Source organism: Onthophagus taurus, chromosome 11 (assembly GCF_036711975.1).
Source record: "Onthophagus taurus isolate NC chromosome 11, IU_Otau_3.0, whole genome shotgun sequence".
Classification (NCBI taxonomy): domain Eukaryota; kingdom Metazoa; phylum Arthropoda; class Insecta; order Coleoptera; family Scarabaeidae; genus Onthophagus; species Onthophagus taurus.
The window spans coordinates 4,738,449-4,753,582 of NC_091976.1; the positions used below are offsets into that span (position 1 = coordinate 4,738,449).

Here is a 15,134-nt window from a genome sequence, read left to right on the forward strand (position 1 = left end):
TGAAATGAGCTCATTATACAGGGTGAGTCGGGAGGAACGGACCAAACTTTAGGAGTATATTGTACGCTTGAAAATAATGTAAAAAAACTTATGTTGTTATCCGATTTTCTTTTATTTTTTTTTTATTGCATAACTCTTACTGCATAACTACAATTAAACAAAATCTTATACATTAACATCAAATATTGGTCATCAGCGTTATTTTAGTAATTGTTCGAAAATATCGCCATTAACTTCTAAACATTTCCGGGTTCGTTTACTAAGAGCTCTTGTTGCTTTCCTAATTGCTGCATGATTTTCCTTAATATTAACTGCAACATTTAGAATGCGCCTAAGAAGTGCATCCCTAGTGTCAACTTTGACTTTGTATACCTCACTTTTGAACCATCCCCACAACCAATAATCAAGTGCTGTGAGATCTGGAGATCTTGGAGGCCAACTAATAGGACCACCACGACCAATCCAACGCCCTGGAAACCTTTCGTCCAATTGTTGCTTGACCTGACGAGCGAAATGCGCCGGAGCTCCATCGTGTTGAAAGTACATTTGCCTTCTAATGTTTAGAGGAACATCCTGCAGTAAATCATTTAATTCATTTTGTAAAAACTCTAGGTAATGGTTTCCTGTGAGGCGATTCTCCAAAATGAAAGGGCCAATTAAATAACCGTTGATCATACCACACCACACATTTACCGAAAACTTGTGTTGAAAGTTGTTTTCGATTGTTGCATGGGGATTTTCATCGGACCATACGTGACCATTACGAGTATTATGTAGGCCGTTGCGGATAAATGTTGCTTCATCCGTGAAAAGAATATGCGATACAACACGATGATCATTATTTATCCACCGACAAAATTCGACTCGTTTAACATAATCTTCCGGCAGTAGATGTTGTACCTTACCTAAATGGTATGGATATAAGCATTGCTCGTGGAGTGTGTTTATTACTCTCTTTTGTGGGATGTCTAATTGAACAGCAATTCTGCGTGAGCTGGTCGTTGCATCTTCTTCTACTAGATCCAAAATATGTTCTACTTCATTTAAACATTGACGCGTAGCTCGTTCAGATGTTACTTTAACGCTGGGAAGTGTACCGGTTTCGCGCAGTTTATTGAAAACCCTAATAAAAACGTTTTTATTAGGATGTCTGCGATTTGGAAACCGTTGACGATATTCATCTGCAGCAGCTGTAGCACTCCCGTTACAAAAACCATATACAAATAACATGTCTGTATATTCTAAATGTGAATAAGTACTTGGCATTTTATAGCACTTAATGCAAATCAAACTGTCAAATCTACGTTAACCCTTAAGTGGTCCGGTAAAATTAACATACATTAAGGGTCTAGTGGGGTCCATGAGAACCCCAAAAGTTTAACATGCTTATTAAAACAGAGGACACAAAATACAAAAATTTTATTTTTCAAAATTTAAAACTGCACTTTTTTTGACATAATTAAATACATTTATAAACAATTTTGGCAAACTGAATAGCGGTGGCTGAGGCAGATATGCTTTTTGCATTTTTCGCACACCATTTTTGTCTTTTTGTCTGCCTGTCGTGGGCAAACATAGCATCTTGATTTCCTTGTCGGTTCTGTATCGGAAGGGGTCGAAGAAAGTGGAGTCCCACCATGTTGTACTACAATTTTTCTCAATTCCCGTGAAATAGGTCGAACATCACGACGTTCACTGTGAGGCTTTACCAACGCCATTCCAAGTTTCTTCAGCAATTGACTTGTTATTAGTTGATCAACCGGGTCAATTTTTGTATTACAGTGTAGAATAACTGCAGCGTTGACGCCTGCTATGTTCAATATGGCGTAAAAAAATAATCATTGGCCATCTGCGAGTTCGACGCGAAACCGAGTAGTTAGCACATAGCTGTTCTAATGCATCTACACCTGCCTTTGTGTTGTTGTAATCTGTAATTATATCTGGCTTTTTATTTTCTTTGTTGATCTTTTGATCTTGGTGCATTGTTGAAAGAAGAACGACCGCACGATTTTTGCGAGGTACGTATGAAAAAAGAGTCTTTTCTTGACTGTGTCCAAATAAAGTTGAATGAACAAGACGTTTACTCTGTGGCTTGAACTCTACCGGAATTTGTGGCTTATTTTGCTTCATAGTGCCTAAAACGGTCAAGTTTTTCTTTTTCATTCCTTCACATAGCTCAAGTGACATGAACCAGTTGTCAACCGTAATGTTTCTATTAGTCCCTTGAATCGGTGTAATAAGTTTGAGAACATCTTTTGTTGGAATTGATAAAGTTTTATCATTTGTTGTCTCTTTGCCTGTGTAAACAAAGGCATTACATAAGTAAAAACTGCGAGAATCGCAAAGACACATTATTTTCAATCCGTACTTGGCCGGCTTTTTTGGCATGTATATCCGAAAACTACACCTACCACGAAATGGGACTAGCATTTCGTCTATGGTAACATTTTGGCTTGGTGTATAATACTTCTGACAATTGGTTACGAAGATGTCCCATAATTCTCGAATTGCTGCAAGTTTGTCATTTGCTTTCCTAGCTTCCCTTGTGACAGCACAATCAAAACGCAAACATGTCAGAATAAACAAAAACCTTTTAAGGCTCATTGTTGCCCGAAAAACATCGCGTCCGGTACCATCATTCGCAAAAAGTCCTTCCACATTTTCATGGTTTGATTTCATTATACCAGAAAGATAAAGCAGACCAATAAAAGCTCTCAACTCCGTCATATCAAGGATACTTACAAATGCAGGTTGAGGTGCTTTATAGTGGTGCTGCATCTCACTTATTTTATTATTTGTGTTTACCAAAATTAGTTGCAAAAAATCTTCAGGAATAAGTAACTGCCAAGCAGACAATATATCAGACCGCTCAACATTCCTCGCTTCATTTTTTGTGCCTGGAAGACGGATGACTAAATTGTGCTTACGTGTTCGAGTTGGTTTGGGACACTCTTTTGACCACTTGTAACACCGTTTCTTTCCGAAATAAAATTTATCATCTGATGTAGTACCATTATCTTCGTCATCCGATTCTGAACTTTGTATTGAAGCTTCTGATGTTGAATCATGATCACTTTGTCTAGATGTATCATCAGCATCGCTTTCTTCTTCAGACTCAAAAAATGCTGGATCTTCTAAAATGCTCTCCAACTCTGTGTCTGTCAAGAACCGCTTTGAAGTTGAAGCCATTCTGTAAAAAATGTGTGTACATAACCTCACATTTTATATATTTCTGTAAACAAAACTTGATATAATGTGCGAAAATTAACTTACGTCAATGGTCTGGTGGGGTCTCCGAAAACTATTTATTTTTTATTTATTTTTTTATAACTTTTTTCTACAATTCACATACACCAACAGAAAAATTGCAATTTGACTGAGGAATATAGAAATTCACAGCGCCATGTGTTACAGAGAGGATAAATTATAAACAAATTTGTACTGTCTGGGGTCTCTCTGTACCCTACTAGACCAGTTAAGGGTTAAATGTTTAACTGTAGTTATGCAATCAATTGAAAACAAATGAAAATCGGATAACAACATATGAGTTTTTTTTACATTATTTTCAAGCGTACAATACACTCCTAAAGTTTGGTCCGTTCCTCCCGACTCACCCTATATACTTGGTACACAATACGCAAAACTAGGTTTCCGCGTTGACACATCTGCATCATACCAATTCATATTATAAACGGCTCTGCCACACATTTGACATCAAAAGAACAGTCTCTTATGCCCGGGATACACGAGGCTAGTTTTGTAAGCTAGGAAAAATTTATACCAGAAGTTGTGTCGAAATCTACAAGGTATTGGAAGAAAACATTAAGGTTTGTATTATTTTTTATTTATTAAAAATACACTTGGGAATAATAACAAAGAATGTGATGTTTTTCCACCTCCACAACATTATGCATTTTTGAATGCTGTGGTAATCACATCGAAAACGTTCGTTGAATCTACATAGTCAATACTGAATGTCGTGTCTGAAGACTGAAAATGTTGTATTACTATAATTTAAATCCGTCTTTCGACAACGAGATAATGTAGCATTGATTTCATCCCGAGCAGTAATAGCCTGAATAGATGATAACATTTTAAGTTGGCTAGCTACAAATGCTCCAAAAATATCGTGTTCATTTTGTTGTGGTATTATTGTATGGTCTCTATTTAAATCATTCTTGAGCGACCTAATTTCGTTGACCAATCTTGCAACTTGCGCAATTTTTTTCTTTTTTGGGGCTGGTGTCTCTGGCACTTTGAGCTGTGATTTAGATGTAGATGGTTTCGCAGCAGCTGGTACTGTTGGTTTCCGCGGACTTGTTGCGTTGCGTTATATTATTTGATGTAGACGTAGATTGTGAAAAATTTTCTGACATTGCATCATTGTCATCATTGTTAACATTATCGATATTCAGATTTTCAGTATTGGTTCGTTCTTCATCCACTGCTGACTCTTCACTGTCCTGAAAAAAAAACAATCATTTTACTAATTATAAACTGTATATTTTTACAGATCCCTACTAATTTCGAAGAATGGGCGGAAATAGAAAATAGATTTAGAAACAGATGGAATTTCCCATTTTGCTACGGTGCCATTGATGGAAAGCATATAATTTTAGCTCCTGGTAATAGTGGAACTATATATTTCAATTATAAAAAAGTATTCAGTATAGTTCTTATGACAATAGTTGATTACGACTATTGTTTTCGATATATAGATGTCGGAGCCTGTGGAATGTCATCAGATAGAGGTGTATTTAAAAATTGTTCCGTATATAATAAACTGGAGAATAATCTTTTACCAAATGGTGGAGTGATTGTTGCTGATGCCGCATTTCCTTTAAAATCATACATTTTAAAACCTTATCCAGGCGACAACTTAACATTGCCACAGAAAGTTTTCAATTACCGACTATCCAGAGCCAGACGTGTAGTGGAAAATGCCTTTGGGATATTGGCGAGCCGATTTCGTGTATTTCAAAAACCAATAGCAGCTAATGTAGATACAGTGGATAAAATTGTATTAGCAGCATGTGCTTTGCATAATTGGTTGAGAAAAGAAAATCGAAACACTTATCTAACCAGCAGTGATGTCGACCATGAAGATATTGAAACAGGAAACTCCCCTCTTGGCTCATGGAGAACAGATACAGAAGGTTTACAAAGCATATGTCACCAAGGAAGTAACCATTCTTCGATTTCAGCAATCCAGAAAAGAGAAACCTTTAAAAACTACTTTAACAATAAAGGTGCTGTGCCTTGACAATCAAGAATGATAAGATAATCATTAATTTTTATACCTAAACTGAAGTATTGTTCAAGAGTGATTCTTCTGTACGCTTGTACTACATACTACTTTATTCTGTGCTGTAGGTATAATAAATAGATAATAAGCAATACTTAATAAATAAATAATGAATGAAAACAATTCACTTACCGTTGTTTTTCTTTTCATTTGTACATTTTTAATGAAACTGTGCATTTCCTTGAACCAATTTAACTTTGACGTATATTCCTCTTGAGAACCAGCTCCAGACCTGGTTGATTTATCAATTTTTGACAGTTCTTGACAATAAGTGGCTCTTAAATTTTTTATTTTATTTTTTACTTCTTTGGTATTCATTTGTATACCCATTGTCAATAATTCGCCACACATTTTTTGTAGTGCTGAATCTCGCATAGATTTGTCTTTATAAGACGGAATGGTAGCGTTCCATAGACATTCCTTCTCACGGTACAATTGTACAAACTTTAAATTTATTTCGTTACTTAGTTTCGGCATCTCGTTGCAGAAACATACGTAGTTGCAGTCAGACAAATAAAACCGCGTGGACACTGCGCACTAGCCGAACGGATACTAGCTTCCCCGGCCACACGAAGCTAAACCGAAGCCAGCACAGCAAAATCAGTGGTGGGGGAAGCTTACTAGCTTTAAAAATAGAACGGCAAGCTATTAAACTATCCTGGCTTCAGACACTAGCTTACTAGCCTGGAATAAAGCTAGTTTTGTATACACGAAGATAGATGCACTAGCTTGCTAGCTTGCTAGCTTACTAGCACTAGCTTGCTATCCTATCTTACAAAACTAGCCTCGTGTATTCCGGGCATTAGTGGCATAAACTAGGTAGGTGTGTGTGGCTTGTGAGTACCAACATAAATAAAAATAAATAGATAATTCTAAATTTTTTATTTGCGTCTTTTTATAAATTGTGTTTACAACCAATTATTGTTTTATTAATAATAACAATTGAAGTTCTATTTTTTTATTTTGAATTGTAGCTGCTTCCACAGCTCGCTAAAAAACGTTGTGAAAAAATGTTTGGTGATGGAATACAATTTTTGATAATGGAGAAAAAGTTAGTTTACTTGACCATTTATTGTGCAAGCATTCAACATAAAATAGAAAATTACCATAGGCCAGCGTCGTGACCCTCTTTGAGTCGTGTACGTGGCACACAATTTATCTAATGTATCTATGCCTCCCTTTGATTTATTATAGAATTCGATTTCTTCAGGCTTGTTTTTATTTTCAGCTTCCAGTTTGCTTCTATCATCATGCATTGTACTAAAAATGATCACACACTTGCCTTTCTTGGGAACATACGACACCATTTTCCCCAGTTCTGAAAAACCTTCTAACGTAGAATAAACAGCTCGTTGTTTGTTTGCTTGGAACTCTTTGGGAATTTCGACCTTATTTTTTTTCAAAGTACCAACCAGTGTTAATTTTTTTTTGCAACAAACTTTTTCCTAAGGGTATAGATGTATACCGGTTATCCGTTGTGATATTTCTTGCAGTATTGTGAATTGGAACGGTAAGATTCATGACTACATCATGCGCTAGGTTTTTTGCGCGTTTTTTATTTTCTTTGCCGGCATAAATTTTTCCAGAATAAAAGTAGAATGTTTGGGCACAATTCATTCCAAAAATTTTTATACCGTACTTGGCAGGTTTATTCGACAAATATTGCACAAAACAGCAACGTCCGCGAAAAGGACATAATATTTCGTCTATGGTAACGTATTCACTCATAATGTAGTGTTTCTGACAATTAACAATAAATGCTTCCCATAGATCGACTATTGCTGCCAACTTATTACCTTGCTTACGTATGTTTCTGGTTGTAATATCATCAAATCGAAGGTTGCCCAACAAAAATTTGAAACGCCTTTCACTCATAACTCCGCAAATAAAGAGTAAACCGAACACTGCATATATTTCTTCTCGGTTTGTTCTTCTTTCATAGCTATATAAATTTACACGATTTTCTAGAACACTTTCAATTTTTATATTAGTATACTTGACTATCTTATCTACCATGTCACCATCAAAAAACAATGAAAATGTATCTTGAGGCTTCACTACCGATTTAACAGCTCTCTTTGGACCAGGCAGGTGTAAAACTATATTCTTTGCCCTTGTGCGTGATGTTGGCTTTGGAAAACTATTCCATTTAGTTTTACCGTCTTTCCCCATAAATAAATGATTATTTTCTACTTCGTTTTCCAGGTTGTCGTCACCGTCACTTAGATCATTTTCAGAGTTAGAATCATGTTCACTAAAAGTTGAGTTTTCCTCGTCATTTTCATCTTCGTCTTCACTAAATTCTTGACAATTAAAATCCGTCGGTGGAAAATTTTCATCTTCTAATAGTTTTAACCATTCATCGTCGGATAGCCTTCTGTGACTCATTTTGACTTTTGAAGCAACTTCCGTATTGATACGACAAAGTTAGGAACTACCGTACAGGTTCGCGTTTTACAACAAACTGATGAACCTCTGTAGCTCTGTGATGAAGCTATACAGTTGAATGTAGCAAAGTAGGAAGGCCGGGGATTCACACAAGTAGTAATGTATAGATAGGTACTTCCCCTTTGTGTAAATAAAAGCTAAAGACGGCTCCAAATTCAAAGTATTTAAAGAAATTTCCTAAGAAAAAAAGGTACAAGAAGTGCACTGTGGGGTCAATATGACCCCAATCAATTTTTTTTTGTCCTTTAGAAACGCATAAATTTCAAATTCATTACAGATACATATAGAGCATTATAGTCTAGAAGATTATAAAAATTCATTAAATAAAAGATTTAATAGTTTAGAAAATACACATAAAATAATAAGTCGTGGGGTCCATACATTTTTCTGCAGGCAAATATCCTTAGATAAGTATTAATCTGATATTCCATATTTTAAGGCTTTGCCTTAAGGCTGTAGTCTCACGGTCACAGAGTTTCTGAGGGGCCCAGGAGACGGACTTTCGGAAGCAAGAAGACGGAACTTATTTCTCCATATGCCCGTCCCTTACAGATATCGATTTTTTGCTGTTCTCAATCTATTTATCTTTTGACCAAGCAGTCCGTTTGAATTGAATGTGTTTATATTACCCGTTTTCTATGGAGAATAAAGAAAAAGACGAAAATAGTAAGTGGCGTAAGGGGCGGTATTGTACTGTAAAGACAAATAGTGATTTGTAACAAATATTGACAACAAATTTACCGATAAATTGTACATAGTTGTAAAATGTACACAATTGTACAAAATAATAGCCAAATTAATTTACAAATAGATAATTGGGAGTAAGAAATACCAAAAAGGTCCTTACTCTTTCAATGCGAGGTTATAGGAACAAAAATTTTAATAGACCAACATCAAGAAACGGTTGAATCTTTATTTTTATTATTATATCTAGGGTGTTTTATTTCTAATGGTTAAACTCCTAGTGTGCCGTGGATCCACCAATTCAGGCAACATGTTGTCAAAATAAAGTTTTTTCAACTTTTTTTTTTTGTCGTTCCAAAAAGGATCTTTAGAAATCTAAAAAAAAAAATAGTAATAGAAATAATAATAATATTAAACATTTCTTATTGTATCTTTATACCATGTCTATCTCGATACCATGTGGTGTCCATACGACAAAATAACACGAATTGCGACCTGTTATATGTAATTGTCCTTGAATTTGGAAGTAGTAATCGTGACCTCTATTTAAAACCATTTTATTATTTATAAATTTACAAAATTTAATTATCCCTTCTTCTGTTGCCGCTGTTGGTGTTAATTTCCTTGCTGACAAGGGACATTTGATTTCACACAAGAAATCCTCCCCTATTAGCCCATCTGGTGATGCAGCTAAATAACAGTCCGTCTTATCAATAAACAAACCACACGGCAACACATTTACTTGTAGTTCCTTTTCAAGTTGTTGCCTAGCAATAGGTTCTTTATCAATGCCATTGCTATTGTCGGATGAAAGGATTGGTAAATTAAATATTTGACAATATTTGATGGATTAGTGCTCTCCCTCTTCTTACAAATTCTTCCGAAGTTGAAAGCTGTGAGCCGCTTACTTCTTTCCTCATACCAATCCTGACTATTGGTCTGTCCCGCTGTCCTAATTTCTATTTCCGCTAACTCGTCTTCCGGTTTGTAAATATTTCTTAAAAACGCTTCTTTTTTAGCGATGTATTTAGCGGGCGACATATCTTGTATCATCAAAACCGTAATTTTCATCACCTGCTTGCACTGCTACTTTACGTCTCTGTCGGAAAATTTTACGTTTAGAAATACGCCCTGAATTTAATTCGGAGTACCTTTGAGTGTATACTCCTAAATTATTTCCAGATTTTTTATGAATACTTTTAATTGCTTCTCCTTTGGTGTTGTATGAGATAGCTGCTACATTACACCTCAAATTGTAACCAAATCTTCTACAATAATTAATTCTTTTACCTGCCACATATTTTGCGATAACGGAATTGTAACATTCCGCCACATTTGTCGACATATTTATTAATAAACTGTGTGCATTAAAAATTAGACGGTTCACGAATGAATTGATGTCATCATACAAAAGTATGTTTACAAAAGTATGTTTCGCAATTCGAATGATCACCAAATACATGATGTACACTATTTCCAAGGTCTTGCGATATGAGCCTTACATTTTTATGGAGTGCCCTATATTTAGCAGCAGATAGAGCAGCCATTCGAAGCCTAAGATAAGCCTAAGATAACTTCCTTGGTTGAACAGGAACGTACGTACCGCGCGAACTGAATTTTCGTCCACTTATTTCTTTTAATCTTATGCAATAATTCCACAAAAGGTGATTAGAGCATTCAATCTTTTATACTAATTGGTTCCCGTAGGGCCTTACATCTAGTAATTTTCGGTACACACTGCTGTCCCCATCTCCTACCAATTTATTATATTTAGCACCATGCATCTCCATGCTCTTTTTGAAGCCCTCTGCAATTATAGATGCTTCCATTCCTGCAGAAGGCCCATTAAAATTTTTGTAACATGCGTGGGATTTAGCTTCAATATTTAGAGCGGTTGCTCTTTCGCATATAATACAAAATTTATTTCTTATTCCTAAATAGATTATTTTTTTTTGTTCGCATCCCTATTATGCAGGCCTAAGAATGAACAGGATTGACTCAATCATGTTATAATGATACAAATTGTTATACATACTACACCAGAAAAAGCATTATAATTAGTCTTATAGGAGCGTTTGGACCAAGCACCATCAACAATAACCGTTAATAATTTTCATTCGTCCTTAGGACGTCTTTGTGTAAACGTGTCTCCGCGTTTTCATTTTCGTTCCGTGTTTAATTATTGTAAAGCGTGATTTAATTCATTCTGATGTGCTGAAATTGTTAAAGAAATACATAACCGAACCATTCTGGCAGATTTGCTTTAATAAAGTGTACTTAATTTTCTTCATATTTTAACTCAGTGTTTGATATTCTTTACGTGGTTTTGACATTATTCATTTCCCGATCTTGAAACTGGTTGTGCGATGTCGTCTAGCCCGTGCGGTGGGTGTGGCCAAAAAGTCGGGCGAAATGCGGGCGGCGTGCAGTGCGAGTCTTGCAGCGCATGGTTTCACAGCAATGCGGATTTAGTGGAATCTGTACAGTTCTGCAGCAATAAAGTATCGGAGTTCGAGGGTGTTATAGGCAGGCTTCATAATCAATTCAAACTTGTTGAAAAAATCACTGCTGAAAACGCCACGCTAAAAAGAGAGGTCGTTGATTTAACTAGTCGTGACACTATTGTGCACATTGACACTACTGTTAATAAGGCTTGGCGTATGCTCGGTTTCATTATGAGATCCACCTCTTCCTTTGTAAGCGTTGACGCGATTAAAAATTTATATTTCGCATATGTTTACAGTATTCTTAATTTTTGCACTGTAGTTTGGAATCCCCAATACCTTATTTATATTGACCGAATTGAAAAAATTCAATCTAGATTTTTGAAATATCTAAACTTTAAATCTTCCATACATTATATTAATTATCATTCGTCTTGCAGATCTTTTCGGTTAATGCCCCTTCGACAACGTCGGCTGTGTAACGACACATTATTCTTCTACAAGGTTTTACACAATATGTGTGATTCCACAGTTCTTTTGAATTCGGTCAATATTCATGTACCTCCCCGTCTTCTTCGCTTTAATTTCTTGTTCTGTACGCCTATTCCGCGCACCAATGCTTTTCGAAACTCCCCTATGTTGCGAATGGCTCGTCAGGCTGATAAGCTCGATATTGATTTGTTTCAGCATTCATTTTCTACGTTTAGGCGCATACTTTTTAATGCAGTCAGCGAATTGCCTCCTTCGTTTTGGTAGCTCGTTGGTTTCTGTTTTTGTATAATGTTTAATTTCGCCGTTACTATTGCTATTAGGCATTGTTTTATTTTATTTTACTTTTTGGCTTTTTTGCTTTATTGTATTATTATTATTGTTTTATTTTGTTTTATCTTTTTTTTTGTATATATATAATATCTGAATTCCGGTGTTTTTAGTTTAAGTTTAATTTTATTTTTAATTGCTCGCCTTAATTTTGATAATTTTGATTTTTTCTTTATTCATTTTTCCTTGGTACACGTTTTCTTTTTTTTTATTGTAAATTTTTTTCGTGGTACAGATCATTTGGGTTTGTCCTGTTTCTGTACCCATAAATAAATAAATAAATAAATAAATAAATAAATAAATAAATAAATAAATAAATAAAATAAATAAATAATGGAACACCAAATTTATCTATGTCGCCATTATTCTTTGCTAATTGTACTTCTTCTTTGCCAGCTTTTTCTATTTCACTCCAAGTACATTCTCCAACAACTGTGTGTAAATCTTCTTGATGTTTATAATATAGACGCTTAGATATAGCTGGTATGTTGAATGAAGCTGTTATTTCACTCAGTTGTTGGAAACCATTTCCAGACATAATAGTACCAGCAACAGCCGCCATTAACATTAGGTTGCATAAAAGGATTTTCAGAGTAGTTTTCTAATTGTGATTTACACATACTACATTTATATAAGAAAATGCTTGAAAAGCCGTCTCTATTTTCTTTAACAAACTGCAAATTTGCTACAGTACAGTACGCAACGTGTTTATGTTCAATTAGTTGCTTTATTATGTAACCCACATCCACAATACGGTGACCAGTCGGCATTGTACTATAAAAATAATTCTCCTATTAAAATATGCGATCTCTATGTTTTTATTACCCTGATTTTATTGATTACTTACTTGTTGACCTGTACATTATCATGTAATAATTCTAAAATGGGAGAAGTGTTTATTGGTAATTGTGGGGAGGGTTGATTTGGAATAAACTGATCTATTCTGTAAAATATGTTATATGTAGTTAATTCTCATAATTATTTGTATCATATAATATTCACATACCCAAAATCAATAGCAACATTCTCAGCTACAGCGATTTCTATTGACTCACTATGTGATTGAATAATTCTACAAATGTGCGAAGAAAAATGTCATCAACATGTACTATCGGCTTATGAGAAATTATAATAAATCAAGAGTATGATAAAGATTTACTTTGCACGCTTCTTTTTTGATTTCAGTTTGGAATACGGCGTTTTAGTTTTACCCATATTTTACATACAATATTTTTATAAAGTCACTGTCTCAAACTTAAATAACTAATCACTAATTAAACACTAAATCTATACACTAAACTAAACTATTCAACGAACTATACTTTCTTTGGAGTGGATACGACGAACGAAACGAACGAACTAAACTAAAGGACCGAAATACCAAAACAAACTTTTGTTAGCAAAAGGTTTGTGTCACCAAAAACACAATTATCCTATACAAATAAACCGTTCAAAACAAGAAATCAGTCGTAATTTAAAAATAAAATACCTATGTATTTTTTGTTATGTTTTTTTTTATTTAAAACCATTTTCAATACTAAACCAAAATATTTATTACTTCTAAAAAAAATTTATAATAGTAATGTTTAGGAAATTAATAATTGAAGTTACCTAGTTCAATGGCGGACCTAATTATAATAAAAAATAAATAATCAGAATTTAATTCGGTTACCTTAAAAACTATACATTTATATAGTATTCAGCTTCACCTACTTATATAGTTTTATTTCAAAGCAATTGAAACAATGCTATTCATACGAAATGGTCGAAAAATACGATAAGATCGTAACATGATGTATCGAATGTATCGTAATTTCCATGTAAGGAATATTTGAAAAATTTGATGGCAGAGTAGATTGCTAATAGTTCTCTATGAAAAGTTGAATATTTGGTTTGACATGAAGTAAATTTTTTGGAAAAGAATGCTAATGATTGAGATTTTCCATTGATGGTTTTTGTAAAACAGCTCCCATACATGTGTTAGATGCATTATTCTTTGCTAATTCGGATTTAGGTAGCCCAATACCGACAATTTTGTCTATTTACTTGTCCACTCAAGGTAAATGTTCCCTCGTCGCAAAAATTATTCTTTTGACAAAGTCTTCATCGTCATTGCTCGTGAATGAGGTTTACTTTATAGGAATGATATATTGCGGGTTTTAAAATTTGTATATAACCAAGCATTATCAACCTCTTAACACTCAAAATAAATATATTGTCCAAAACTCCCTAACTTAACAACAACTATAAACACAAAATTCTTTTAAATTCTCTGTACCTACCACTACAATATGTGGTTGTATCTTAATGTTTCTCTTGCTGTAAGAGGTCCTTAAATTACCAATTTTTGGTTCAGTATCATTTATAGTATTAACACTTAATGCAAAATCCTGTTGTGAATCTGTTATGGGGGGTTTGTACGTCCTACATAAACGTGGTGGTTGTAAAATAGCGTGTAACAACAGCAGTATGTAATAGTCTCTGGTATCTAAAACCAATCACATATTCTTTTATAAATTAATTTAAAGTGTTTATTTAAACTTACTTTCATCAACTCTTGAACTTTTTAATAATTTAAACTGTTGCACACGATGTTGGTCTTTAATATCCGATTCAAAAATAGACATAATTGTTGTTCTGAAATTGGTGAAGCCATTTATTAGCCTTTGTTGATTATTATGGAACACCAGGAAGTCTATGTTAATCTAATATACTATATAACATTATTATTATTACCTTTTACAAATTATTTTACCAACTCATATCCTAGAATGTGTTTATTCAACTAATTTATGTTTTTATAATCTTCTAAAACAAGTTTGCCCTTCACACTCGCATTAATGAAGAATACAAACATATTAAAATAAAGCTAAAATAAAAGTAACTTATAAGATCCCTCGCCCACGACGACTTTTTGTAGCGATGCGGTAGCAATGCTGTCGCGCGTTCGCATCAATACAGTCGCTATGCGGTCGCTAGCTGTTTGCCCTCGCCCAAACCACGATTCAGTCGCGATGCAAACGCGATTCAGTGGCACAAAAATGCCTGCGATCGCTACAGTTGCAAGATGGACTCCGTTGAGGCAACATTAGTCACGTTGTCTTTGGTGCTGCTTTTGCGTAAGCAGCCGATGCGTGGGCAACGAAAGCAGCATCAATATTGGATGCACCCATTTAATAAAGAGAGATCACTTGGTGGACATTGTGTAACAACGTTTAAAATACTAAAAAACTATGAGCATAAATTCAGAAGTTGTTATAGAATGTCATATTCGACGTTTCGTGAATTGCTTTCCATTGTAAAACCAGAGTTGACACGTAGAAATACGTGTCATAAAAAACCATGTCATACCGGCTCAGAATATTACAATTATAAACATTTTTTTTCTATCGTGTTGCTAGCAATATGTGACGCTAATTACAATTTCATAGATA

General features: G+C 34.5%; 1 protein-coding gene and 1 long non-coding RNA gene across 2 annotated transcripts; both read right to left on the minus strand.

The window, feature by feature from the left end:
- Positions 1-1,305: 1,305 nt before the first annotated feature.
- On the minus strand, positions 1,306-3,690 carry LOC111421550 (piggyBac transposable element-derived protein 4-like). Its single transcript, XM_023054722.2, has one exon. It carries the CDS (start codon positions 3,187-3,189, stop codon positions 1,777-1,779), a length of 1,413 nt encoding a protein of 470 aa, XP_022910490.2. The 5' UTR covers positions 3,190-3,690; the 3' UTR covers positions 1,306-1,776.
- An 8,345-nt stretch (positions 3,691-12,035) lies between these two features.
- On the minus strand, positions 12,036-12,782 carry LOC139431899 (uncharacterized). Its single transcript, XR_011641934.1, has 3 exons — positions 12,707-12,782; positions 12,548-12,643; positions 12,036-12,474 (listed from the first exon to the last, which is right to left on the minus strand). It is a non-coding gene; the product is annotated as an uncharacterized lncRNA (long non-coding RNA).
- Between the last annotated feature and the right edge of the window lie 2,352 nt (positions 12,783-15,134).